Here is a 27,807-nt window from a genome sequence, read left to right as displayed (position 1 = left end):
CTGATAAATTCAGCTACTTACCAGAGTCCCTAAGTGGCTACTTCTTTCTGAAACACCTCCTTCCATTAAAGGCAGCATCCATTCGTAGTTCCTTGGTTGATTCAAATATATGTAGTTCATCAAGTAATACAGATACCTACTTGGTACCATTATATAGATACTTGGTATCTACCTACTTGGTAGAACAAGCTTGGATTTAGTAATTTTTTCCGTCATTTGACAGTTTCTCCAGGTTTGAATTTTCTGTTTCTCCAGTTAGTTGAAAGATAATGAATAATACTGGGCTGAAAGAATTTGCTATCTCACTCTGCTTTAGACAGCTTACCATGGCAGATCTCAAAAGCTATTGTGAATGGTGAGTTATCAAATACTCTTTTCTGATTCATTTATATTTACTAAATTGGCTGCTTCTAAAGCAATTCTTTGTGGGAATGGTGCCCAGGGACAGGCTTGGGCAGCTGTTCGTGCCACCTGCCAGGGTCCTGCTGGTGTTCTATCAGCTGAGCATTTTACACAGCCTCATCGACATCAAAAAGTGCAATTTAGTTTTGTGTAGGGGCAGTTCCAGACCATGAGGTAGCTCCTAAGAGCATCAGAGAAGGGAGGGGAACGACTTGCTCACCTTCCCAAAGGAAAATGCAGCAACCATTTTTCTGGGGGCTGGTTCACTCAGGCCTCCCCAGACTCTCACCTTTCCTTAAGGTAATGAGCTGCAGGTTCAGTTTCCTGCTCCCATCAGGAGTGTAGCAGCAATTTAAGAACTTTAACATCAGTTTTGCTCAGAGTTAGTGTCAGTCTGGTCTTACTTCCTAAATGAACGCATCATTTTAAAATGAAATACACTTCTATAGAAAAAGCTCATCTAACTGGTGCAAAAAATTTATGAGAATTAGATAGCTAAAAAAAAGTGATGCACATATATAACTTCCATGCCCATCATAACTTAGTATAGTTATATTAGAATTGTAGTTTAATATTTTGGCAAAGTCCCATTTCAATCTTACCGCCTCCATGTATCTGACACAAGTATGGAAATCGCCACACGTTCCCCAGACCAACGGCAAATCCGATACAGCTTAAAATATACTGGAACTTATTGTCCCACTTGGGTCTGCCATCTTCTTTAGGGATTTCAGGTGGCACTGATAAGTCTTTTGACATTTTGATGAAATATCCTTGGCTCCTTAGCCCCTTTCCCTATAAATGGGAAGATGCTTCAAAACCTGTCTCTCCTACAGGTTTTATGCAGGGTGACTGGAGGATCCTGGAAAGAGAGGCGGAGCTTTCTTTTTATGTGATGCAAAGGAACGTGTCATCGCCGAACCTGCAGTTTAAAGACAAAACCAGGAATTATTATTATAGAGAGTGTTACCACTCCTGACTTTTTTGCAGCTCTTTCTATAGTTAGAGAACTTGGGAACATGTTGTTAATGGGTAACTCAGGATCAAACAGGTTTTTATTTTCTGTTCTTCTTCTGCTCTCAGATACTTTCACAGAAGTGTGACGCTGAATATAATTAAAATGAAATCTTTACAGCAGACTTATTAAAATTGTAAAATACTTGGAAAAATCTGTGAGTAAAGTATTGCCATTTCCCTTCTTAGTTTGTTAATAGAGGTAATTGAATGAAGACATCTTTTGCAAGTGCAAAAAGTAAATTAAAAAAAGGGGAAGAAAAATTAGAATGTATATGTTCAGACATTAGAATTTGGTCCATTTTAACCATAGCTGCTAGAGGTTAATAACTTCCTACCTGTCAATGAATCTCGAGTGACTATTTTTATTGTTCATTAAATATTTACTGATGAATACATGAGCTGAATGTTTTCCTTCAATTGCAAGTATGTAAGAATGTTTTTTTGTTGGCTTTCAGTTTTACCAGGGTTTTGCTATTTTGCACACCAAATCAGTTCGCTCCACACTAAACAGATCAGCCAGTCACCGTGCTTGCTTCAGTAGATCAAGACTTTATGCCTGGATTCCCCTTTTTGAAATGGGAAGAGTATGTAAGTGAGGATGGATTTTTTTCCCAAAATACTTAGAGAGAAATAAAAGCCCTGCTCTGCAGCTAAGCGTACAAATATGGTCAGGTTGCAGATCATCCAACCAGAAGACAATTTCACATCTACGCTATACAAGTCTCCCCAGGTAAGCACAGTTCATCTGCTTGTAGCTCTGCTAACATCCAGATCCATAGGTGGAGCAACTCAACTTCCCAGTCCCTTATCATGTTGTCTCACAGGGCACACACGAGTCGGCGCACGTGGCATGGTTTGGCAGCACTTGCATGGCATCAGCGTTGCCAGGGCACCCACCACCATCGCCCCTGCTGCTGCTGCGCTTCAGATCAGGAGATGCCTTGTGCTGTGCTGGGGCCGTTCTAGCAACACACTGATTTCCATACCTGCCACATGCAGCTGACTGCTTCAAACTCAGTTTTACTCATTCCCAGTGGCTGAGCTTTTTCTCAGCAGGAAAACCTGACAATAAATTGGTTTTTTTTCCATTACAGAATAACATCTTTAAATAGTTTAAATAATTACTCACATTCAAATAATTAAAAAAGAAAAAAAAAGAAATTGGAATGCAAATTAATTTAATCATTCCAATACACATACAGTGCCCGGTACTTTACTCTCTATTTAGAGCAGATATGCTACTCTAAAGACACAGTCTAGAGTAGATATACCCTAAATATCCCTATGTCTTGTAAGAGAATATTTTGATTATAAGGGAGCATCAGGGCGTAAATTGGATCAATTCTTGTCTTAAAAGGTGGGTATAGGAAGAGCTGCGAAGTGATACAAATGTGTTGCCTATGTGCAGGGACCACCTATCCAGAGGGGACATTTACACTGTCCGCTTCTGGCATTCAGCCTGGGTGGTCTAACGGTGCCCCTTGCTCTCTCCAGTGACCGCATAAGGAATGGGGCTCCTGACTGAGCTCCTCTGGGTCACATGGAAGTTAGAAGCTTGAAGTAGGTGTAAACATACATAGTTGTGCATGCACATGTGTCTGCGTGTACACAAACTACAGCTACCCACCTTGACTGTGACAGATGAGGGCGAGAAGCTTTGCACCGTTTAGGTGCCTTGGATCCCCCATCAGTATGGACCCAGGCACGTGGTGCACCCCTTGCTCATAGGTGCCAGAGAAGACAGATTTTGCCATTTCCTGAACTGCTGCTGCCCCATTGCAAGATTACCTCTTCTGTCATCAGCAAAAGCAGCACTATCTGCCCGCAACTTGGAATGAATAGGCAATTAATAAAATATCCAGTATTATAAATGAATCAAACTGTCATTCTCATACTTAGAAAGGTTTTTATTAAATATTTGAAAATTCTGCATGAGACAAATAGTATCGGTGGCTTTGTGCAACACAGTGGCATGTAAAGTAAAACCAATTTAATGTGCAAGAGAAGTCAGTATTAAGTTAGCCTTCATATTGGCCACCCAACCAGAATGATTGCACATGGAAGAGTCACTTATGGCATGTCAAGCGCAGTATATCCCCAAACAGAGAACTGCAAGCCAGTTTCAAACAAGCTGACTTCAAAACCAGAAGGATAACAAATGAATTGGCCTGGTCCCCAAATCACTTGCAAATGTGGCGGTTTTGCTTCCAGGATTCAAGCCATTAACTCTTCATGTTGCGTTGCATTGTTAAGTAAACAAATGTTTACCTGGAAACAACACATAGTTAACCATTTATGAAAATAAAATTAACCCTGGATTCTTTAAAAAAAGTATTTTTACTTTGCTCACTGACAAAGCATTCTTCCACATTTTTTTAAATGGTTTTATGCTGAATGCTTTAAGTTTCCATTAACAGAAGTCTCAGATGTGGAGCTCATAAGGCCCGTACGATCATTTTTTTTCTGACAGCAATTTCTGATGGCTTTGTAGATGGCAAAGGCAGGGATGACCAAACTGGGCACTCCAGCGAGGATTACAATAATAGCATACACCCAACTGGGGTATTCAGTCTTCTGTGTTTTGGGGAACTTCTCCTGAAAGAGCAAACAACCAAGTTGTAGAAAGTCATGAGGAGGAAATACCTGGGAACATGCACACATTCGATAATTCAACAGACCAAAAATGTAATCAGAACAGTAGCTAGCCACAATGGCACAATAATTTGCCAATTCCGCAGCAGTTTCCAGGTCGAGGGTTTCCAGTCGCAGCTGGTTTGGACTTATTTTTACTTAAAAACGATGGAAAGAAGATGGCGTGAAGGAAGCAAGAGCCAGGAAGGGAGGCTGGTGGGGCTGCTCCTGGCACGCTTCCCGGGCACAGAGGAGCATGGGGCTGGGGGGGGCTCACAGGCCACCAGGGCTTGGTGGACAAACAGTCTTTGGGTGGGAAGGCTGAAATCACAGGGTGTGGGAGGGCTGAAACGTTATTAAGAAAGAAGTGCCATTTCCCCATCTTCCTTTCTCTCCCTTTCTGTCTCTGTGTTATGAAAATAAAATTTCGTCTTTACAAATTAAGTGTGCTGCATGACTGTTTCTGCTTTAAGGATAGCAACTGGTATAAGGCCAGATAACAAAAAGCAGAGCTAGACAGGCAGGGAAGATATGCGGCGACGGAGAAAATTATGGGACCCACATTTTTTCTAATATGACCTTCTCTGTACCACATACAGCTTTTTATTCTGCAAGGGGAGGAAAGGAAAAGTAGGTAACATTGCTGCAATTATAATTTAAGTCATACCGATACATTTGGAAGAGGAAAGAAGAAATCTGGATATTAATATTAATTAATATTAATTTCTTCTGTCAGTGATGAATATCCAGCACTACTGCAATTCTATGATTTTAAATGCACACAAAAACAAGTGCAATATCAAAATGGCTTCACAGATTTGGTCCTTTATCAACATAGAAAGGTTGTGACATTTCCAGCTCTTTTATAATCCCTGCTGGGGAATTGACATCTGTTTCAGTCTTGCTTGACAAGTGGACGAATGTTTTGGTTTTATCCACTTCAGAAAAGCTACTCAGGTGTCACTATATACCAGCTGCAGGCATCACAGCTGAATTTAGGATTTATTTTTCTAAGTGTTACTTTTCATTATTACTTTATGTCTTGTAGTAAGTTTTTTACCAGAAAACTGTTTCAGATGGGAGATGGATATAACTGACTATGACCCTTACGTTAAGGAAGAGTACATAAAATAATTTTAAATAAGTGTTTTGGTTTTATATACTTACATAGCTAGGGTCCCAAACGCTGTAGAGCAGTTCTTCATTGACTTTCACCACAAAATAAAAGAAGAAGATAACTAACATAATGAGAGGACTGATAACTCTCCAGGTAACCTGCCAGAAAATATTGGGCTTGTGTCCAATCATGAACTCAATATCCTTGTTAAACCTAGAAATAAAAACAGGAAGTTCAGGACAGTAAAAACAGATCAGGATCAAAGAATGCCTGCTCATACACAGGGAAGTCCAAACTACACCTAGCTGTGCTTCCCAGGACTTTGCTAACGTCATTCTGAAATGAGGATGGACAACAACATCAAGAGGTAGACCTAAGCAGTTCACATTAAGGGAGATATCGTTGCAACTATGTTAGAAGTTTTTAACTCATACTTCTCCAAAGTCAGTCAGGAAAATTATTTTTGGAAATGTACTTTCTTCAAGAAGTCCGTGAAGCATATGCCAAATAGTTTCAATGTGAAAGAGTCGATGCAGATGGACTTTCCCCTATAACATATTGCAGTATTGTTTTACAATTTTAAAATTCATTTTACAATTTTTTGGTAAGCATCTCAGAGCTGCATAAATTAAAAGGAATGACACAATATCAAAAAAGAGCAAAAGCAAATTGGAGTGATTTTAAAAACTAGATTCTATGCATAACATTTGCTTAATTTGGATTTCTACCAGTTTTCTCAGGTTGGCTACTGAAACAATATTTAACTTTACACATTATTAAGGACACCTAAAAATGTGTTATTTAAGTTATTTATAGAGAATGCAGTGGGCAATGGGGCAAAAATGTCTCCACAAGAAGAAACAATCCCTGCATTGAGAGTGATACTGTCTGCATCAGTCCTGAACCAATTTATGACCTCTACATATGATGTAGCAACATGTGCACACATTTCTTAAAAAATAATTATTTAGGAAATTTGGGACTTCTGTTGTTAGTCCTTTTGTCTGCCTTTCCTGTGTGTCCTATGGGAGTAAGTCTGAGGGGACTATTCAGTTGGTCCTATAGCTATGAATAACACACAGAATTCAGCTGAGTCTCAATTACTACATACATTTATTTTATCTTTGCACGCCTAACTTCTAAGATCTAGGTATCGTTCTTAAAATGATATGGAGGCCCCTGCCCTGACTGAGGGCGTGTCCATGTGTAGTTCACGAGTGTCATGGATAGCATTCAGGTTCTCCTTCAAGCAGGAGAGCCACCTTTTTACCAATGAAAAAAAGGTCGCAGAAACTCATCTGGAGCAGGTAACACCACCTTCAGGCAGCCCTGATAAGCTCTGTACTCAAAGAGGGCTCCAGCGATGTATACTGGCCAGGAACATGAAAGTTTGATGTGAAGCTCTTTTCTGAATCAGTCCCCAACCCTCTACGGCCTCAGCCCATGTTTGTGTCCTGGGAATAGTTTTAATTTGTCTTTGTAAAGTGTTCTGCGATTTTAAAGGGAAGGAAAAGTGATCAACACAAACTTTTCTGTCCTTAACAAATTAAAATAAGCCTTCTTTCTCTAGGGTTCTCCTTCTGCTCATCTAATTTACCTCAGTTGATTCATGCCTCCTTAAGTAGCATAAAACTCTGAAGTATGGGAAGATGGGCCACAAGGGCATTCACCCCATTGCCAGGAGCAGCACAGATGGAGGGCCTGGCACAGGTTCAAGCAAAACCTATGGGTGATTGAAGTCCCCATGCTTTTTTCATATTTCTTACGTATTAATTATGAACAGAAAGATGGCAACATTTTATTTATTGCATCTCGAGAAAGTTGAAAGGATAATTGCTCACTGCTACAACTGATAAAGTCCTAAATCTATCAGCTAAGACCGTACCTCAGTAGCTTTGGATTCGCATCCTGCTGTAAGACAGTATCTGCAGCCTGCCTCGAGATCCCTGCTTTGGATAGCATCATTTAGCATTCACTTTAAATACCCCTGTGATATACCTCTGGTTTAAACTTTCAGCTCGGTGCCAATGTGCTTGTACTTTGCTGCTGCTAATTAAATATTTAATGCAATTAGTCTGAAGATTTAAAATGGAAATGAGCCATAGTGGCACTCATGTAACTGTTGCAAATATGTACATTCTGATGCCTACTTTAAAAATAAATTATTTGCACTCATATTATTATACTCTAGGGCACTTGCTAATGCTTAATATTTTCTTGCAATATCTGAGGCATGTGTTTATTTTAGCTGGTTGTTATAGAGCATTATTTATTATAATGTATTGATAAAGTGGAAAGTTTTCATGCACAAATAAAACCCCCCACTGCACCGTTAACAAAGCATTTTTTCTTTTTGTAGAGAACTATTTCAGAAACCTAAATCATATAAGCGACCCTAAACTACAGTTGCGCAATTTCAGTGATTTCTACAACAGAAATTCTATGCAGTGAGATGTAGCAAGATTACAGCTATACAACTAATCAATTTATGCACTAGTTTCTAGTAACGTATAACTTGTATTTCATACCTGTCTACTCCATAAATGTAGACAACTGAAAACATCTCACAAAATGCAATTATTAGCAAGGGAATAGAGCCAGCAAAACTGTCGAATAGAGCCAGCCAGTAATTACCAGACTTCAGCACAAAAATAAAGGCTATCAAGTAAGACCCCACACAAATGAGACCTGTGAAAAAAACAAAACAACAGCACATTTAGGCAAAGAAAGAAAAAAAAAAAAAAAAAAAAAGGTAAGATATTTTCCCAGTAGCTAGAAAGCTTTGTAAGTAAATTTGGTTGCAGCCTGAAGGTAACCACTTTATTTTTGAAGGGTAGTCTGAGAAGGCCTGCTTCAATGCAGGTAAAATGGCAAAACTCTGCTAACATTGCACAGGTGGGAGATACTGCAAACAAAATGGGAGAAGGTTGAAGAGAGAAAACAGGTCCTTTTCCTCCTAGCTGGTGGGACAGTGTTGCACTGAGAGAAATCGTGCCTGGGTGAAGGACTTGGGTCCTCCAGCTTCCCAATGGAGGAGAAGACAATCATGGAGAGCAGGCTGATGGGCAAGCCACGGGGAGAGCAGCTGTCTGCAGGCTCAGAAGGAACCTCACAGGAGCTGCCCCGCTGGGGGACATGAGAAAACCTTCATCAGGTTATCTAGGAGTCTTAGGACCATGCTGGATCAGAAAGTAGACGGGCGGTGTGTTGATTCTTCAGCATACAAGCTGTTCCCTGGGGAGGAGGGAGGTCACTTGTCTCTAAAAAAGCACTTACCGGTAACAAGTTCCTTAGGCACTTTGGGGGGTATAATCTTAAGATCTTGCAAAGGTACAAGCACACCTTCCATATTTCCAAACATAGATGACAAACCCAAGCAGAAGAGCATGATGAAGAAGAGAATGGACCACAAAGGTGAGACAGGCATTTTGGTGATAGCTTCAGTGAAGACAATAAAGGCTAGCCCAGTTCCTTCAACTCCCTGTGGAAGATTTCAGAAGCTCTAAAATTAGGCTCATTAACATCGCTCAGCACTTAAATTTACATCAGTCTTCACTAGACTTGGTGTATGCTACACCGTACCGCAATTCTTATGCTTTTTGTTTACATAAAGACCTCCTAATGCAGCAATATATTTACTGTAACTATAATACAAATACTATTTCATGGAATTCTATGGACGCCTATTTTCATCTGTAATTCACCACCTTTTTAACCAAAAAAAAAAGGTGCACCCATTTAGTTCTTCTTGCAACCTTTTTCACCCCAGTGTCAAGGTCCGTTGTGTTGTGACACACTCATACTGGTCGGGACAGGGCTGGCTCCAGCTGCTTCCTCGCTCTGGGAGTCCCTTCCCTCATCATTTTGTCCCACTACGGCTGCAACCAGCTAGTTCCAGAGAAATACCTGCTGCTCTTTTGCCAGCGACATGAAGTCAGCCTAGAACACTTGTGGTTTTAGTTCCTAGGCTGGCAGATTGCCAGTACTTTTCAGAGGAATTAAGCAGTTTCTCTCTTCGAAAACAAAATGGGGTAAACAAAAGTAATTCTGCAGTCCAAGGGCATCCCAAGCCAATTGCAATCAATCGGTGGAAATATATAAAAACCCAACAACCTCAGAAGAAAAAGCATTAGGCAATTAAAAAATTGCTATGCATTCCTACCATATTTATGGTATCGATATGAGTCAGGTTGTTAAACTTACATCATTCAGGAAAGTTTCCAGATCACAGGATTCAAACTTCAGGCTTGCAAAAATCGCTGGATCAGTCATGTTACATAGCTGCTGCATTTGTTCAAAGTTATCTTGGGTTACATTACCTTCTGGCAAATCAAATGCATTCATCAGAGTAAGAATATTTCTGAAAAAGTGAAATACAAGTAATTTGAAATTATTTGTTTGTAAGCATCCTCAGGATTCATTTTCATCATCGAGCAAGTTATTAAGATCACGATGTCTTTTATAAAGATATAAAAGAAGCAATGTTTCTGTTGCTCAAGATCAGATTTTGAAATTGGGAAGTCCAGCAGTTTTGTGCGTGTGCAATTCTTTCTTTCTTCTTCCAAAGTGAGTCTGAAACTGTCTTGCATGGCAGAGATGACAGCTAAATGGATGGGCACCCTAGGGACCTGTGAAGGTGCCCAGAGGTTAGGGGCCCATCTTTGCACTGCAGACTGGGCACCAGTTCCCAGGCTGGGCAGCTTTTGGGAATGTGTAAGGTCTCTGCAGTTATTTGTCACGCACTTTTACAGCTGATGTGGAGGAACTTGACTGGAACCCACAGCGTTTGGCAGCCCCAGTTAGAAGGGAGTCTGAATTTCTCTGGTAAAATTAGGTACCTCTGATGAGACCTAAGCATTTAAGCTCTCCAGGAAGCAACCTAAATACAGAGCTGACACAAGGGCCAGGGTTTATGACATTCATGCCATATGTCAGCTCAGCAGGCATCGATTATTGTGAATTCTGCTTTTTTTTTTTTTCCCCCAGAGTTTCTAGACAATTTTCCAGTGGTTGATAGAGCTTCGTCTAATGAACTAAAATGGGAAGAATATAACTAATTCATTTGGGTAATTTCCCAATGTAGTACGCAGAGTCACTAGCGCTACCTGAGGTGTCTGCACTGTGATCCAGCTGTGACCAGGACTCGGCAGGACTGTCAGAACTGCCTGGTCATAGGGAGCTTTCTTAAAATGGGCAGTGCTATCAGTGGCTCATTGCAAGTGATCTCCAAGGCAGAACTGCATAGTTTGGCCGCTATGTCAGGAGGCCTTTGAGGATTTGACATCAGCCATAGCAGAAATAGCAGCAGCAGCAGCAGCCTCGTATCCTTTTTTTGTTTGTTTTGGAAGTAATGTAAAATCCATTTTTTTCACAAAACCATTTTTATTGAAACTTGCATTATCCAGTTAGGTAAATACATTCCTTCAGAATATGTTTCATATCCATTACTGCAAAAGATTAATTTTTCACATTTGCCTCTAAAACTATAGATATTCTAGCATGTTTTTGTGAAATAATGTATCACAAACTGAATCTACCCTTATGTAAATAGAAATTGTTACATGAGCTGCAGTTATATTTGAAAGAACTGTTTCAAAAAACACATTAAAATATGGAATATCTTCTTCCTCCCTTGTCACTTTTTGGAAACATCAGGGAATAAGGTAAAATATGGTTGCTTACACAACGTCTATGTAGGAAATAAGGTGGCTCAAATAATTATCACCCCTATGGGGCTGATACCACACGATTTAAATTTTTTGAAGTAATGAGGGTTCCGATAACATGTGGGTCAGGAGCTGCAATTGTTTAGAACTAATAAATCCATTATCATCAGTCTAATAGAGCTGCCTCAGCCAAACACACACCTGTATATTCTGGGTTTTCTTTTTCAAGCACTTACTTGTCAAAACAGTCATCATATCTTTCTGTGGCTCTGAATCCAATGATGGAGTATATGACAGTTGCTGCATAGACAGATGTGAAACCATTGATCACTGAGATAATCAGGGCATCTTTCTCACAGTTATTGCTGCAATTCAAAGAGAGAAAAAAAAGAACGGATTTCAAACACATTCCCAAAAGAAATACCAAAACCTGATGCACAGGTATGTCAGTATGCTGTCTAAGAATATACAAGTACAGCTGTTAAAGATAGATTTAGTAAATTAAAACTTGGTGCCTTAAGCAGTTTAATAGCTATGCTTTTCTTTTTTTTCCCCTCAAATAGTCCTGTTTGTAAGGAATAACTGCCTTAGTTGTTTCCATGTCTGGCTCATGGAAAGTAAAACATGAAGGGCAAAAATGTGTGCCTCCTCCTTTTCACGCCTGGCATGCATGTGTGCAGATACACACTGGTATAAGCTGTATCTTAGCTGCTGGGGTGTTCTGCTGTAAGGTGAAAGATTTGGGTTTGAATTCGGTCAGAAAGGAAAACTGACCAAAAGTTTCCATAGTGCTGGAAGGTATGGTGAAGCTGCAGCAGCCAAGAGCACTTCGGAAGAGTTTTGTTTGATTGTTGGACAGAAGGTGGTTCAAAATGTCCTCACATTTTGGAAATACGATGGAACTTTATGCTAATAAGGTTGGACAGACAAGCTGTTACATTGTGCAAGTTAAACTGCTTGTAGAGACTCCTCTGCTGCGGGCGCTTGGCAGCATATCTGTGCTCAGATGAAAAAATTGCAGAGCCAGAAAGAGACTTTCATCTGAGAGAGGAGATAAAGGATCAATATTAAATTAGTTAATGGTTTTATGAGGCTGTAAAGCTCTAGATATTGTATTTCTCTTGGGCAAGAGAGGACTATTGACATTAACTTGATGTTGTCATATTTAATTTTCTGATCACCTTCAAGAGGAGAGGAAAGACAAGCCTGTCCAACCGAGACCTCTGACACTGTGACCTTTCATCACTTACAGCGTTGCAAATGGGTCTCAATGCAACACCACGCGTTGAGCACTCCCGCAAAGGAAGCTCCTGCTCATCAGCTGGTGGCGGGCAGCCAGTCCCCTTCTTTCCTGCCTGTGCCACCACGTCTTTCTGCAGGAAATCAGCCAGCACTGGGACCTGAAATCTTGGCTCAGGACAGCTACGATCAGTCAGAGATGAGCCTTATATGGCTGAGGGGATGATGTCCCGGTCCCAGGTAATTACTGTGTAACGATAGGGCAGAAGTGGATATGCTTCATTTGAAAGAATTAAATATTCCTATAAAATTTGGCTACTTACTGAACAGAGTTGTAACTGGAGAATGAAATGAGGCCTCCAAAGGCCAGGGAGAAAGAATAAAACACCTGAGCACCCGCGTCCAGCCACGTCACTGGGTTAGCCAGCTCGGTAACCTGAGGCATCAGACATACAGCTTTAAGTATATGCAACATTGCTATTTAGACTGAATATGAGGGATTTAAAACAATAATTAAAACAAGAACATTAAACATGCAGAACTCACCATTTTTGAAGAATGTTAACAAATAGGTCAATACTTTTGTCAATTTACTTCTTTTTCCAAAAGAAAACCTATGTGTACTTTCTACAAGTGTTCTGAAAATTGATAAACAAATTACTTTCCATAGCTGACAGCTGTCATGCCTGTTTCCAGAAAAGGTGTTTACTATTTAACTTTAATAATGACCATTTGGAGGTCTTCTCATGGAGAATGAAACCCCTTTTAATTTTCTTTCAAAACTGTTGTATAGATAAACTATTCTCTTAAGTCTTTTGTGCATATAGCCATACTGATTGAATGGGTTCTACTCCCAACCCATTTGTGTTTTAAAGTTAGACTTGTCCTTAACGAGAATACAAGAAAAGAAAGCAAGCCCCCTTATGGCAACTCCATTGCTTTGCTCTGTGATGATCCTTCCATTTCTTATAATAGATTTTGATGGGCGGTGGGGAGAGAGAGAGCGAATGTGTGTCTACATGTATTTTACATCTGATGCAAAGGATTCACCTCCCAGAATCAATATTTTAAAGGTGTCTGAAGGATAGTTAGAAAAGCACCAATGGAGGGGACTAATTTTCAATCGGTTGTTAGTTACAGAGAGAACTACATCATGTTTCCCTAAGGGATGAACCATGCAGCGACTTACATTAGGGGTGAAGAGATACACAATTCCACTGGTTGATCCTTTCAGCGTCAAGCCACGGATTAGAAAAATGGTGAGCACAAGGTATGGAAGAGTTGATGTTACATACACGGCCTGCACAAGAAGCATGTAAATAAAACAATTAAATAAAACAGAACACTTGAATAAAAATAGCACTGCAGGGAAGAAAAGAGGGGAATAAACAAGGTACTGCGACTAACAATAATGGCAAGTTTTAAGTGAGTCACAATTAATGTATTACAGAAAACTATGTTCAAGAGAAACAGTATGTGCAGTACATTTTGATAATAAATATTTTTACAGTCATAGTACTCTATTTAAGACAAATTGTCACTGTTGAAATTCAACTCAGATCATTCAAAAGCAGCACAAAAACTAATCTACACCCTGAGATCAGGTTGATGCTACTGATGCAAGGATGGGCTCTTAGGGCTTTGCTGGGCAGCAGAACATTGGTCACTCTTTTAGAGAGATAATGTTAAAGACTAAACCAAATCCAAATAAATCTCTACATGTATGTTTTGAAGAGAATGGCCATAGCAAAAAGACAGACTCCCTCAATCCTGCATTAAAGGTTAATATTAACGTTAAGGTAGTGATACCTAAAGAGTGTTTTACTAGGACCTGTAAGGACAAGAAAGCCGAATTGCTCACAAAAACCTCCACATAAATGAAATCAAACCAAATCAAATCAAATCAAATCAAATTCAATATCATACAGCTTCCTTCTTCAAAAGGCAGCCCCAGTGATGACACACGAAGTTTTAGACATGCTTTTACTCAAGAAACAGTTTCTACAGTATGATTAAGTCTGTATGAATAAGGAATCACAACGGCATAGTGAATATCATCTCATAAAAAACTGAAATAGAGTACCTTTCCTGTTGTTTCGATGCCTCTGATTGTGCACACATACAGTACACCCCATGCGCATGTTAAACATAACAAAAGCCACCACTGTATAGTGCCTGAATCGTCAATGGATGTGGAGATGTTTAATGTTTCTCTGTACCAGAAATAATCTACGGGAGAGCTCCTGGCACACTCTTCTATGTAATCTGTAACCACAAAATGGCAAAATGATTTTCATTCTGTATGCCTTTTATTTACTTGAAAAAAAGGAAGTTAAATAATAAACACCAGTGTTCTAAATTATACCACCTAATGCCGACAAATTTGTTGTTGGCAAATTTCAGACTCTTTGAGGCTGGTTTCATGGAAAAATGAGATATTTAAAAGAGAATTGTTTAACAGGGGTTTTAATGCAGATTGTATTGTTATTTCTATTAATTCAAGCATGCAGATAAAATCTTTGAAGCTCACTCAGAGACTCATCTTTATAATTTTTCTTTTTTCCTACAAAAATGTGACATTAGAAGTGTCTTGTGCCAAAGAAAGCATGGAGAGGATTTCTGAGCATAAATGCATGCATAATGCCTGGAATTTTTTTTTTTTTTTTTCAGTAGAACAAAAGCAGTTAGGCAGATGTTTTTCAATGATTGTACACTTCCTACCTCATCTTAAAAAAGTGCAAACAACTTTGGGCTTTCCACATGCATCCTGCTCTTTCTTGCCTGGTGGAGTGTGGGTACCTGCCCACAGCTTCCTGCAGACAGGCCACTCTTCCCTTCCCACAACTCCTTCAGATCAGCAATACTTTATCTTTCTATTTTGTGGGGCATTGTTCAAGGTCTTGTCAGCTCAGGTTGGATTCTCAGCTCCCTGCAATGCGCTGACCTGTGCTGTATTTTGCCCTGGCCTGCCTTTATATGAGGCTTTTTATAATTATTCTGGGAGGAGGGGAGCAAAGCTCTTTGAAGAGCTGTTCACCGACCCACCAGAAAAACCTGCTTCATACAGTTTCATGCAGGGCTGACTATGGAAAACAAAGATGCTGTCACCAAGCAGTCTACAAGGATCTATAGACTTGTCACATTGAGAGATACAGGTATTTCATATGGATTATGCATCTATTCCCCAACCCCGCCCCCCCCCTTCAATATGCTAATGGAGGGCTCTTGGTGAAGAGATGGATGAAACACATAGTCTAAATCTGGAAAATGTTAATGTTTATGCTAGACTTGCACTTTGCACTTTGTGAATATTCTGTATGTGAACATGTCTGGCAAAAGCAACCCTGACATTTCATATAAAAAGTCAAATCTTGTCTCAAAGATTAAGCGTTGGTCACATTTTATATAACATGAATTTTTACAAACCACAAGTATTAAAATAGCACAACGTTCCTGACAGGACTGCCATGCCTTACTGTTGTTTTACAGAAAGAGGCTCAGTTAGGCTAATTGCTAGAAACAGAAAAATGTGCTGTGTAACAAAATACAATATTTCATAAAATATACCTGTTTTGTTGTCATTGAGAGGACAGCTACTCCAAGGAAGGGGCTCTTGGAATGAGTTGAAGAAATACCACATTACCCAGGCAATAATAGTGTTATAATATAAACCCACCAGGAAGGATACAAACATTGCTGCTATGCCTGAAAAAAATAAAATCAGAACACAATGTCTTCAAGACATATCAAAATATATGGTATGAGCCTCAACCTTTCCCTACCCTCCTCCCCATGCTAATTCCATGGTTTATAGCCTTTCTCCTCTCCTCTTTTTATTTTGGATGTAGGTTTAACCACTGTAAATTTGTTACCGAAAGGCTGGACGGGTGAGTCCTACATAGACATACAGGATAAAACTACTCTGGGACTGAAGCTGGCACCCACTTAGAAGCCAACGTGATGGGTGGACTAGCTCCCTACAGATACTACACAATCCTGTTCACAGTCTTTCCCGCTGATATCTAGGGAGTTTGGGATGCTGGGTACATGGAAAGCTCAACTGACTTGTGATTTTGCCTAAATGAGGCCCAGATTGTCTTGCCCTTCCACAATGTCACTGCAGAGGTCAGCGGATGTGTTTGGCTAATCTTTGTTGTACAGGATGGACAGCTGCCAGGAGGTGCAGTCTGTGAAAAGGTGCAGGATTCAAGCTGGTATCTCTCCTTCTCCACTTGCTCCCAAGTAACCAACCTCTGGTGACTTCTCTGGCAGACAGTAAATGCTAATGATTAGCTCCTGAAGGCTCTTAGGGTCTGAAGAAGTTTGAAAGATTCCAGATGCAATGAACAAACATTTTTTGTAACTGATTTACAGATGCAGTGGATGCCAACAACAGTCCTAACTGGCTGTGTTTCTTCCCTTTCAAGTGTGTGGTAATCACAGAATCACAGAACAGCTGAGGTGGGAAGGGACCTCTGGGGGTCATCTTGTCCAACCCCCTGCTCAAGCAGGGCCAACTACAACTGGTTGTCCAGGACCATGTCCAGGCAGATTTTGAATATCTCTAAGGATGGAGATTCTCCACAACCTCTCTGGGCAACCTGTGCCAATACTTGGTCACCCTCCCAGTGTTTCCTGATGTTCAGATGGCACCTCCTGTGTTTCCTGTGTAATGAGGTATCTGTGGAGGTTTTAATGCTGTGTGGATCATGCTGCTTTTACCACATTGTCAGATAGAGTGTTTAAATACTCAGAAGTCTAATACAGATGTGAAGAAATATTTTCTGCAAAATACTGTCTCCATGGTTTTTAGTGTGGTACCTCTGTCAGATGTAAGAAAATAACATTACATGGAGCTGAAGTCTGGTAGACCAGCTTAGAGAAAGATTCAACTATTATTTATCCACAAAACAGCTACAGAACAAATTTTTGGCACACTTAAATGTTCATCCTAATAGTAAAACCAGCCAATATCGGTAATACAGAAAATATCTCTGAAGGCTGAAATTGGTCTCAAATTAGAGAAAGGTTTTAACTGGACCCATAGTACCTGGGAACGTGGACACAAAATTGTCATAGTGCCTTATCATGATTAGTGTGACCTATCAATGGAGAGTTAGTGAGAATGGTAAAGGAGTAAATCCTGGAATCTCTTATGGCACATCAGAATAAAATCCTGAAGCTTTGCTCTTAAGGTTATTCAGTTCAGAGACTTGTTCTTTCTCAGGTGGCTTTTTGTATCCTCTTCAGACTTACCAACTCCTTTCAGGGTAGGGTGGATGGAGCTCCAGACACCCACACTGCCTTTCCTCAGCCTTTGACCAATGGCAAACTCAAGATGAAGCAGGGGGATACCCTCCAGGACTAGCAAAATCAGGAAAGGGATCATGAAGGCTCCTGAAATGGATAAGAAAAAAAAAAAAGATGTTTCCCATCAGTGAAGTACTACAATAAAGCACAAACTTCAGTTCTGAGGGCTTTTGCAACAGAAAGCGAGTTGTAAGCATACTTGTGGAAACCCTTCTCCAGTTTCTGAACAATGCCTTTGCCTGATTGCCCGAGCAGGGGACTTCATTACGTATGCGGTTTCAGGTAGGAATTCTTATTCTTCCCAAGTGACAAACATAAACGCAAATTCTACACTCCTAAGGTTAAACTTTGAAGAAGCCACCTTTGGATTGCAAGTGGAGGAAAGGTAGTTATTTTCCTGGAATGATTTCCTTTTTTTTCTGCAAAAGATTATGGTTTTATAATTGTGAATCATGCAAATTATATGAAATAGTTGAATGAACTAAGCAAGATGCCTTGAAAGATTAGGCAGGAGCCTGCGGCTGTCTACATAAAATAACCAATAACTTCCTGGCAACTGCATTCATCAGCTTTTATGTTTGAATTGAAGAGATCTGAAGTTCAGGGTTCAAACCATGTTGATTATGACAAGGCTGGTTAGCATAGGACAAGCTTTTTAAATTCATTTTTTCCTGAAGAAATTGTACCTCGGACATGGAGATAACATATAACACCACAGTGGAATACCAAAGTGCAGAGTCAAATACTTGAAAATTGCTACATATTAGAATTATGGTTGTCTGTCATTACAAAAAGTCTTTAACTTCCTAATTATAGGCAGCAAATAATATAAATGCTTTTTAAAAAATGCAAAACAGTATGTGAACAGTTCAGGTTTGAGTATTTGCTGATTTTTTCCTCATGTATGCAATGAAAATCAGATAACAGCGAAAGAGGAAATTTGAAGAACGGAAACTATAAGTTTGAATTCAAGGCAGTTGAGTGTTTTTTGGAAGATCTGAACTGCATGCTTTTCTGCTCCATGGGGTATCTTCTTGACATTGTCTACACCAGAGTATCAGAAATTATCATTGCTGCAAAGCATTCATTTTCTGTTAACTTCAATAAAGTCTGCTGAAAACCATATTGTTCTATCAAGTGGCCACTATTATAATGAAATCGGTCAGCTATATTTTTTGCTTTCCACTCCTGTGGAATTCAAATAATACTAGTTACTCACCTGTCTTTCATTGACATTTTTAAAGTTTACTAATCGAAGTTAGTAGTTTTGAATACATAAAATGCTATTCAAAATGGTGAGCACTTTGAAAATACACATGCCACACATCATGTTGAACGACTAATCACTGATGCACCTGCAAATATATTTTTTGTTGAAGCCAGTTGCCAAAGGTAGCTGTATAGAAGTGATGTTCTCAGACTTCAGCAAGGTCATTTAGCAACACAAAAACTTCTTACTAAAAACTTAACACTTTTCAAAATCAGTGTAGCTCATCTTGTATGCATTCAAAACTATCTATCACTGTAAAAACAGAGACACAAACTGAAGAGGCTTCAAAGGAGAGACAGAAGAGTAACTGACTTCAGATATATTTTTTATTAGTGAAAAACTGAGGGGCTTATTATGAACTGCTATTTGTAGAGAAGTTTGCTAAACTTCCAACTCTGCTGATGCTTCCTCTCTTTCTTCTGTGTCAGTCTATCACCTTGGGAAATGGATAATATAGACATCGTCACCAAGGAGGACAGTATCCCATTTGTTTTCTTCCCGACTTCTCACATCTCAGCTACACTCCCTTTTCCAGAGACCATGTAGTCCTTGCAAGAACAAAAGCCTTGCATTAGTGGGGAGCAGCTACCTGTTAGATCTAGGAGCCTCAAGCTGGTACTGTCTCACCTTGGAAGAAAGTGGCTATTTTGTAATGCCAGAAAGGAATGAAGAATGGTGGTCCATCCTAGATTTGAGGAAACTGAACTCCTCTAGTTGCAAATTCAAATTTAGCACTGTGGTCTTAGCTGAGACATGGTAGCACAAATGTTATCAGTGCTAAAGCAATCACTTCCTGACTTGTGTATTTCTGAACGTGTATTTTCACATGACAAATGTGTGAAACATATAGGGCATATTTCAGTTTTAGAGGGACTAGGATCATTTCCAAAACAAGGTTCTTCCCCTCTGTCTTCCCACCACTCCAGGGACTTCTACAAAATTACTGGCAGCAGTAGCTGCTAATGTCAGATGTAACGGAGCAGTCCTTTCTCCATGCCTTGTTAACTGGCTGCTGAAAGGCAACTACGCCAGAAATGGTGATGTACTCTTCAGCTGCCTGTGCCCTGGAGTCATTGCTGACAATGCAAAAGTCTTACCCAACGCCGGCAGAGGTCCTGGGACTTGTTGAAACTGCGTCAGACTCGGTCACTGCAAGGAACTGACTCCCTCTGTCCTTTCAGACAGTTTCTGTCCTTTCTAAAGGTTTGCCCCATTTTGTCTGTATGGACTTGTTTAGCTGTGCTGGAACATGCACTGACATGAACGTAAGGGCCCCTCTTCATCTGATTAGACATGCAGTGTATGCAGATTTGGACTCAAAGTGTTTGTTCTCTACAGATAACCCAACCTATTCCTGTGAATAACACTTCTCCCAACTGTTTTATTCTTGCTTTCATAGAAAACAGGATTTTTGCAGTGTCCGTGATGAATGCCCTCTCACTGTTGAGATCTGAGATCACCCTTACATCCCCATGGCTACCTTCCTACATGGGACGGTCAGTGGGACAACCTCCACACCCAGAGCCTCTGGCCTTTCAGAGAGACAAAGTTACTTATCAATGCATGGAGCTCCAAGCAGCCAGAAATACCTTGTGTGCTCCAACCTCATGTCAGGCTGACACACAGTTTCCTTCCTGTCATACTCTGTCCAGGAGCTCTCATGAGGGTAAGATGAGATAAGGACAAGATAATTGTGTTTATACCAGCAATTTTTAGTTCCAGAGTACTCTCTCTGTTTTAAGGCCAAGACACCTCCTAAGAGTCTGAAACCTGACCCTACAGAGTTTGTATGGCTGCTCCATCTGGATCCTTTCTCTTTATGTCCCACTTTGGATGCTGGATAGGTCTCTGCTGTACCACAATCTCACTTCCCTCTGGCAAACCCTTTCCTCAGCAATGGTAATTAAGTCCAGAGGATGGATCTGTACAACTACCTGATCCAAATATTCCTCATTTGCACTCAGGATAAGGCCTTGTCACCCTTTGAAACTCAACTTGCAGTGATTTTATATCGTCTCTTGAAACTTAAGAATGGACTGGCAGTTAGTTCTGCTCAGGTGCATTGCTTAACCATCTTTGCTCCTCATGGAGACACGTCACATTTTTTTCATCAGGTGACAGTAAGATTGCTTAAGGACTTGATTAGAAATTTTCCCTCTGGTCAAAGACCTTGTTGCTTAAGGAAATACACAGCCTTTATAGTCCTTTCAATCTATGACCACTTGTTTCTTATCATACCTGTCAAAGAAAATATTTATTTTGGTAGTTACTGCCTCTGTTAGCAGAAGGGAGAGAAGATCAGGCCGTTTCCTATGAAGCATTTCCTTTAGAAATCGTTCAAAGGTAGTCCCAACTTTTCACTTTCAGTAGAAAGCAGGCTGATGGATATTCTGATTTGGCCTCCATTTTTTCCATGCTTGAGACATTCTTGCAAGCCTTAAATGCAAAGTGCACCTCCACTCACACAGCTATAGCAGTCTGGGTAGACACCATGCCTCACCCTCCAAGATAGCGGGACTCAGTAACAACACTGTCCCTACACCACAACTCTCCCTGTGGGCAGCACGGTGCATCAAATTTGCTGCAAGACTCTCAGAATTGAACCATCTTCTGTGGTGGACATGCCACAAGGGCTCTATCAACCTCAGGAGATTTCCGGAGGTCTCGAGATACTTACAGAGGTACCTTTATTAAGATGTCATAAAAGAAGTCTTTAAGCATGACACAACTTTGACAGAGCAGTCAGATAAAGGGACTCCATGACCTTCCTTGCGCAGCCACAAAAAGAGGAAAGGATGCCCTGTGTGGAGCCATCTATCACATGAAAAAGGTGTGCTGTCCAACTCTGTGCTCACAGCTCCCCAGCTTCCTCACTACCTTAGAATCACTGGGAAATAATTTTCAGGTTCTGGGATGGGCACAAATGGAGAAGGTGGGTCTCTGTCCACCCCTTTTGTAGGTGGGTGAGACATAAAGCACATGGTGTGTGTATACAGCTGCAGTGCAGAATCTCTATCCTTATGCAAACAGATACAACTAAAACATTTCTAGCTTGAAGGGCTAGTCACGTATAGTACGGTAGCTCTGATAAGGTTAAAATGCAGGGTGTGCCATGTCAGAACTGGACAAATAAGTAAAACTACCTATATTTAGCTGTAGGAATATTAGTATATTTTCAAGAGAAATAAAATGGCATTTCTCAATTACGTATGTCACTTTTTTCTGTTTTTTGGGTTCTCCTCTTTCCAGGGTTCAATTCTAACAGCCAGCTCGGAAATCCAACTCTGCTGTATTTTCCATTTCTCTCAATTTCCCCCCAACCTTTCTGAAAGAAGCTATAATGGAAAAATAAGTGATAATGACTCTGCAAAGCTGCTGTATGGGACATTAAAAAAAATCAATGCTTTTTAAGCTGTCACAATTTTATAAACCTAACAAATAAACCAATGATCTGAAAATAAATGCTCTATAGATGTATATAAACAACGAGTAGTCTTCCAGTCTAAAAACCTTACAGCTGAGATATTAGATTCTCGTCCTGTTTCAGTACTGTATTTCAGAACACTTAATATATGGTTTGAACATCTGTATAGCTATTACTCTCTCTTTAATCTAATTGTTTCTAAAAATTGAAAAAGTTATTATTGCTTTCATATAATTCCTCATAAAGGGAAGACAGGTAGACTTCAGACAGAGATGTTTTTCTGTACTATCATATTCTTAGATCTCAACTGTAGTGAGGGTACCAGTACCAGTGATGTCATTACTGTCACTTCATTCAGTGTGGCTTACACAGAAATGAAACAGTTCTCCCTCACGTAGTGCCAAGTTTTACGGCAGACATATGTGAGCTGTAGACTTAAAGACTTTTTTTTAATGAATGGTTTAAACATTAAATAGACACCCTCTTTTTTATAATACTCATCAGGGATGAAACAAAAATGTTTAACAGTTGATTAAATGACATGTTGCTCAATAAAGATTAAACAAAAGCTATGTGTAATGTCAGAGATAGCTATCAAATGAAAGGAAATTTGAATCTCATTAAGCTGGTGAAAGGACTGAGGCAAACACCGTAGTTTTCACATTGTGTGTATATTGAAATCTAGTTCGCCTGTGGTAATGATGTATTTTACAACTTTTAAGATGTGAAAAGGATAAAATGTGCTTTGATCTAGTTAAATTTTACTGGGGTAAACAATTCCATTTTTTAAAATACAGACTCATAATCTACGACAACAAAAGTAAGTAAATTATGTAACCACCAAATTCTTTTTGTATATTTGGGTATCACAGTGTTAAAACACTATCATAGTGTTGTGCCTAGGAAAAAGCAGCCCTCAAATAATTCTAGGTTTAAGTTCAAACATCTGAAAGTAAGAGTTATCTATAAACTCGGTGTTCCTAGCTACCTTCACTACAGTCAATTTGCAGAGAAAAAATCTGCCTTCCTTGAAGTCCAAGTACTGCAAGGGTAAATTTTATACTTCACTATAGTCTGTTTATGTTTCATGAGGGATATAAAATGTGCAAACACTGATTCACAAAGTAGGTGGACATCCAATCTCTTTTGGGAGTGTCCTTGCTGAAATACTGACTACACCCTTGCTACCAGACCTCACCTGTGCTAAATGACTCCAAACATTCATCCATATAGCTCATATTTCAAAAAGAAAGAAGTTAAGATAGTAAAGGCAACCCTCAGGAATTAGAAACTATTTTTATGAGGTAGTCTATGCAACCTTGATTCTGCATGCACCTTATGAGACAACCTCTAATTATGTGATCACATAGGTCTTTTTCTCATCTCCTGCAGACATTTACTGTGTGGTAAATAGCTGTATTTTTTTCTATCTCTTAATGCACGGCCATAATCTGCCATCATATCCAAAGTGATCTTTAGGATTCTATAAAATAATCATGCCAGAGACAGACTGAGGAGCAGCATAATCTCCATCTCCAGTGAAAAAGAATTCTCTGCACCTAGGATTCAGTGAAGACATATCTTGAAGACACAAAGTATGAAGACATACACCATCCAGGGTAGAGGCACTGGACAAACTAGGGGAATCCATGATCTGGATGAAGGGATTGAGTGCACCCTCACTAAGTTTGCAGTGATGACACCAAACTGGGTGGGAGTGTCGATCTGCTCGAGGGTAGGATGGCCCTGCAGAGGGACCTGGACAGGCTGGACTGATGGGCCGAGGCCAGTTGTATGAGGTTCAACAAGGCCAAGTGCCGGGTCCTGCACTTGGGTCACAACAACCCCATGCAATGCTACAGGCTTGGGGAAGAGTGGCTGGAAAGCTGCCTGGCTGAAAAGAACCTGGGTGTGTTGGACAACAGCTGGCTGAACATGAGCCAGCAGTGTGCCCAGGTGGCCAAGAAGGCCAACAGCATCCTGGCTTGTATCAGGAGTAGTGTGGCCAGCAGGAGCAGGGAGGTGATTGTCCCCCTGTCCTCGGCGCTGGTGAGGCTGCACCTGGAATACTGTGTCCAGTTTTGGGCCCCTCACTACAGTAAAGACATTGAGGTGCTGGAGCGTGTTCAGAGAAGGGCAACGAAGCTGGTGAAGGGTCTGGAGCACAGGTCTTATGAGGAGCGGCTGAGGGAACTGGGGTTGTTTAGTCTGGAGAAGAGGAGGCTGAGGGGAGACCTTATCGCTCTCTACAACTACCTGAAAGGAGGTTGTAGTGAGGTGGGTGTTGGTCTCTTCTCCCAAGTAGTTAGCAATAGGACAAGAGGAAATGGGCTCAAGCTGCATCAGGGGAGGTTTAGGTTGGAAATTAGGAAAAATTTCTTCATGGAAAGGGTGGTCAAGCATTGGAACAGGCTGCCCAGAGAGGTGGTGGAGTCACCAGCCCTGGAAGTGTTCAAAAAATGGGTAGACGTGGCACTTTGGGACATGGTTTAGTCAACGTGGTGGTGTTGGGTTGATGGTTGGACTGATGATCTTAGAGATCCTTTCCAACCTTAATGATTCCTAGTTTTTACTTTCATTAAAAAATACTCCAGGCACCAAGCCAGGAAACATGAAATTATTACTCTACCCTTAATTGGTTTAGTGGTGGACTTGGTAGTGTTAGGTTAATGGTTGGACTGGATGATCTTAAAGGTCTTTTCCAACCTAAACGATTCTATGATTCTGTGATTCTAAAAAGGAGCTTCCTCAGTGCACTCATGAGTGTGGTGTATACTTCGTATTAGTTAACTTGGAAGAAGGTGCACAGCATTGCAGTTTTCCCCTACTCTGTTACAGCGGCACACCTGTGTCCCTGAGTGGGCCACACAAATACAAAGATGGATGAAGGCCAAAGACTAAGGCAAAATTGGCCAAAATGACTAGTAAATACATATTTCCAACTGGAGGTAGATGAAGCCAGACTTAAGAGTGTCTGTGCAATCAAAGATGATGCAGTGTGCTGCCTCTATTGGCTGTTTGCTATGCTGTCAACATGGCTGAATGGGAATTAGAAAGGCAGGGAGCCAGAAAATCTCATGAAGGAGAAAAATGTCTCAACACCAAAGTATCTTCAGAAACAAGACCTTCAAGATCTGTTTTTACAATACTGATAGTCACATGTTCAAATTCAAAGCCATCCATCCAAAGAACAGCAAGAGACATTTTTTGTCCTGATTGAAGGAAGAAGTTGGAGAACAGGCGCTGCAATGAGAGGATGGCAGCGGTGGTAGGAGTTGGATTTAGACCTACCAGAAGAGGTTGAGGTGCACTGTACAGCAGGGAAAGAGGAGGGATGGCACAACAGCTCTCCACCCTCATGTGTGATGAAGTTAAGGAGCCCTTTCTAAGAAGCCATAGGAATGGATTGCTGCTCACTCTCATGTATTGATATGAGTCACAGCATTTGGTGTTATGCAGAAGAATTGATAGAGAAAGTAGCAAGTCTGGCTATAGGGACGCATGTCTGTACAGTATCTCTAAGCTGAGAGCCAGCTACGTCATTTCTTTGCTATGTGCTGCCTTTCAACTTCTGCCTAAAATTTGAGTGAGAGAGTCCCAGGGAAGCAAGAAGCTGGAGATAACTGTTGTTAGTGTTCCTGAGCAAGGACAAGCCACAGGATGATGAGAAAGAAAAATAATTGCTGCCAAAGGATAAATTAAAACACGGTACTGGCAGACACACAGAAGCAATTAATAAATCTTCACTGACATCAGTCAGAAGACCATGATCCATACCAAGTTCTTTGCACTTGTTGATGTTCATTTTTCAGCTGCATTTCATACAGCTAGAACATGAGGGAAAGGAGAGACAGACAGAAAAGCAGGAAAGTGCCTGTAAATCAACCCTGGGAAACAGGACATGTCCACTTTCTAAGACTAAGTAGAAAAACCTTAGAAGCTGATGATTGCCATAAATTTTGGAGATATCCATCCACTTTTCAAATTAAGATTGTCACACATGGAAAGGGGGTTATGATTTTTTTTGTGTGTCTTGTAACTTTTTTGTTACGAGAGTTGGCCGTGCTGCAAATGACCTTCGGTTTGCACTAAACACCAGCCCATGTTAGAAACATCATAATGTTAAAAACATCTCTTCTTGCAACTGAGACATCTCTTGTTAAACATCCCTGAGTTTGTGCCAGCAACTCCCCACAAAGCCCTTCTTGGTCTCTACTCTAACTAGGAAGAGCAATTTTTAAACATCTCACTGCATACCTTTATGAAAATTACTTTGAAATACTGTTCCTTAAGCCAAAAATTTTCTTTCAAGATCAAACATTACAAAGGAACAAACACTTTTTACACATATCCCAGAGTGAAATGCAGATAACAAGTAGATAGTGGGCAGAAAAGACTGTCAGAAAATTTATTTTGTCATATAATATTTAAGCAATGGTTCAGCTCAAGATCATCTTTAAAAACAAACAGCAAAACAGTGAAACAAAATTTTTAATTTTGTAAATTCAGTCCTAACCTGAACCCTAAGAGGTCACAGTAAATTATATGGCAAATAGCATACATTTGGATTTTAAATGACTTAATAACAGTAACTGCTAAAAACATATTCTTAACATTAACTACTTTCATGCTGCTGCTCTTATCATAAATTACACACACACTGACCCTACAGCTGATATGCAGAGCAGTTCAAAACCAACAAAAACCCTATTATGAAAAGATTGTTTGGGATCGTGATCAGAATCACAATCCCACGTAGTTTATTAATGTTTTTAAATACACATTATGTACATGTATGTATGTAAAGAAATTAGTTTTAGATTGAGAAAATGTACTATGTACATGACAGTGCAAGACTGATGGTGATCCACCCTGTCTCCTGAAATACAAACAGCCCCTTCTTTTTCTTCCATCACTAACATGACTTCAGTGGGTGTTCATAACCTGTGAAATAACCTTCTCCATTAAACAGTCTTCTAGAGATGAACATCACCGTTCTTACAGGAACGGACCAATTCTAAACGTTTTCCATTATTTGTTTCCCAAAAGAGAGACTAAACCTACTTTATAGCCAAAGTTAGTTAAGATATATTAAAGACATACCTCCTCCATGGCTCTGACAGAGATACGGAAACCGCCACACATTTCCTAAGCCCACACAAAAGCCTATGCATGTCAGCATATACTGAGCCTTGTTATCCCATTTTGGTCTGGAGTCTGCCTCTTCTTTCTCAAGGACTTCAAGTTCTGCATGAGAAGGTATCCTGTCCTCCAGGCCAGGATTGGGCAACTGTAGCTTCACCATATTTTAAATTTCCTCACTGAAAACGCTGCCCCAGTGAGGAGATAATGAAACAGACAGCTAGGTAGAAACCTGTGCAAAAAGAGAACATCTATTTGCTGTCTTCAGCTATATATAGTGAACCTTTGGCACTAAACTTGGAAGTGCAGGCTTGTGGTAAAAAGAAGTGTCAGCAAATCATTCGATTGACCAAGTCAGCTCTGACACTTATTAATGCTTTATCTGTCAAGGTTTTATGGAACAGTCTGTTCACCTAGTAGAAGACATTGATTTCACCTAATGTAGTTCAGGAGATAATTTGGCTATAAACTGTAATCGCCTATAAGGTTATGAAACACCCCTTGCCACTCCCCTGTTTAAACACACTTAAGCACATATATAGCCCTAGAAAATATAGAGTAAAAAGATTCCACTAGCCTCAGACTGAAT

The 27,807-nt window shown here is 40.2% G+C and overlaps 2 protein-coding genes across 2 annotated transcripts in view; both read right to left on the bottom strand.

Moving 5' to 3' along the window:
- LOC104028806 (sodium-dependent neutral amino acid transporter B(0)AT3) overlaps positions 1 to 1,161 on the bottom strand; it is a 29,313-nt gene extending 28,152 nt beyond the window's left edge. The window contains exon 1 of the mRNA XM_075706442.1: positions 1,005 to 1,161. Coding sequence (XP_075562557.1) covers positions 1,005 to 1,161 — 157 coding nt within the window. The remainder of the gene's footprint in view (positions 1 to 1,004) is intronic.
- A 2,643-nt stretch (positions 1,162 to 3,804) lies between these two features.
- SLC6A19 (solute carrier family 6 member 19) lies at positions 3,805 to 27,381 on the bottom strand. The gene is made up of 12 exons (XM_075706441.1): positions 27,180 to 27,381; positions 17,329 to 17,469; positions 15,640 to 15,777; positions 14,156 to 14,337; positions 13,262 to 13,372; positions 12,396 to 12,508; positions 11,070 to 11,198; positions 9,371 to 9,527; positions 8,444 to 8,648; positions 7,696 to 7,855; positions 5,218 to 5,380; positions 3,805 to 4,014 (listed from the first exon to the last, which is right to left on the bottom strand). The coding sequence occupies exons 1-12, from the start codon at positions 27,379 to 27,381 to the stop codon at positions 3,805 to 3,807; spliced, it is 1,911 nt and encodes a 636-aa protein (XP_075562556.1).
- Between the last annotated feature and the right edge of the window lie 426 nt (positions 27,382 to 27,807).

This window comes from Pelecanus crispus, chromosome 2 (assembly GCF_030463565.1).
Source record: "Pelecanus crispus isolate bPelCri1 chromosome 2, bPelCri1.pri, whole genome shotgun sequence".
NCBI classification, from domain to species: Eukaryota; Metazoa; Chordata; class Aves; order Pelecaniformes; family Pelecanidae; genus Pelecanus; species Pelecanus crispus.
The sequence above is the reverse complement of the archived record's forward strand: the minus strand, read 5'-3'. Positions and strand labels throughout refer to the sequence as shown.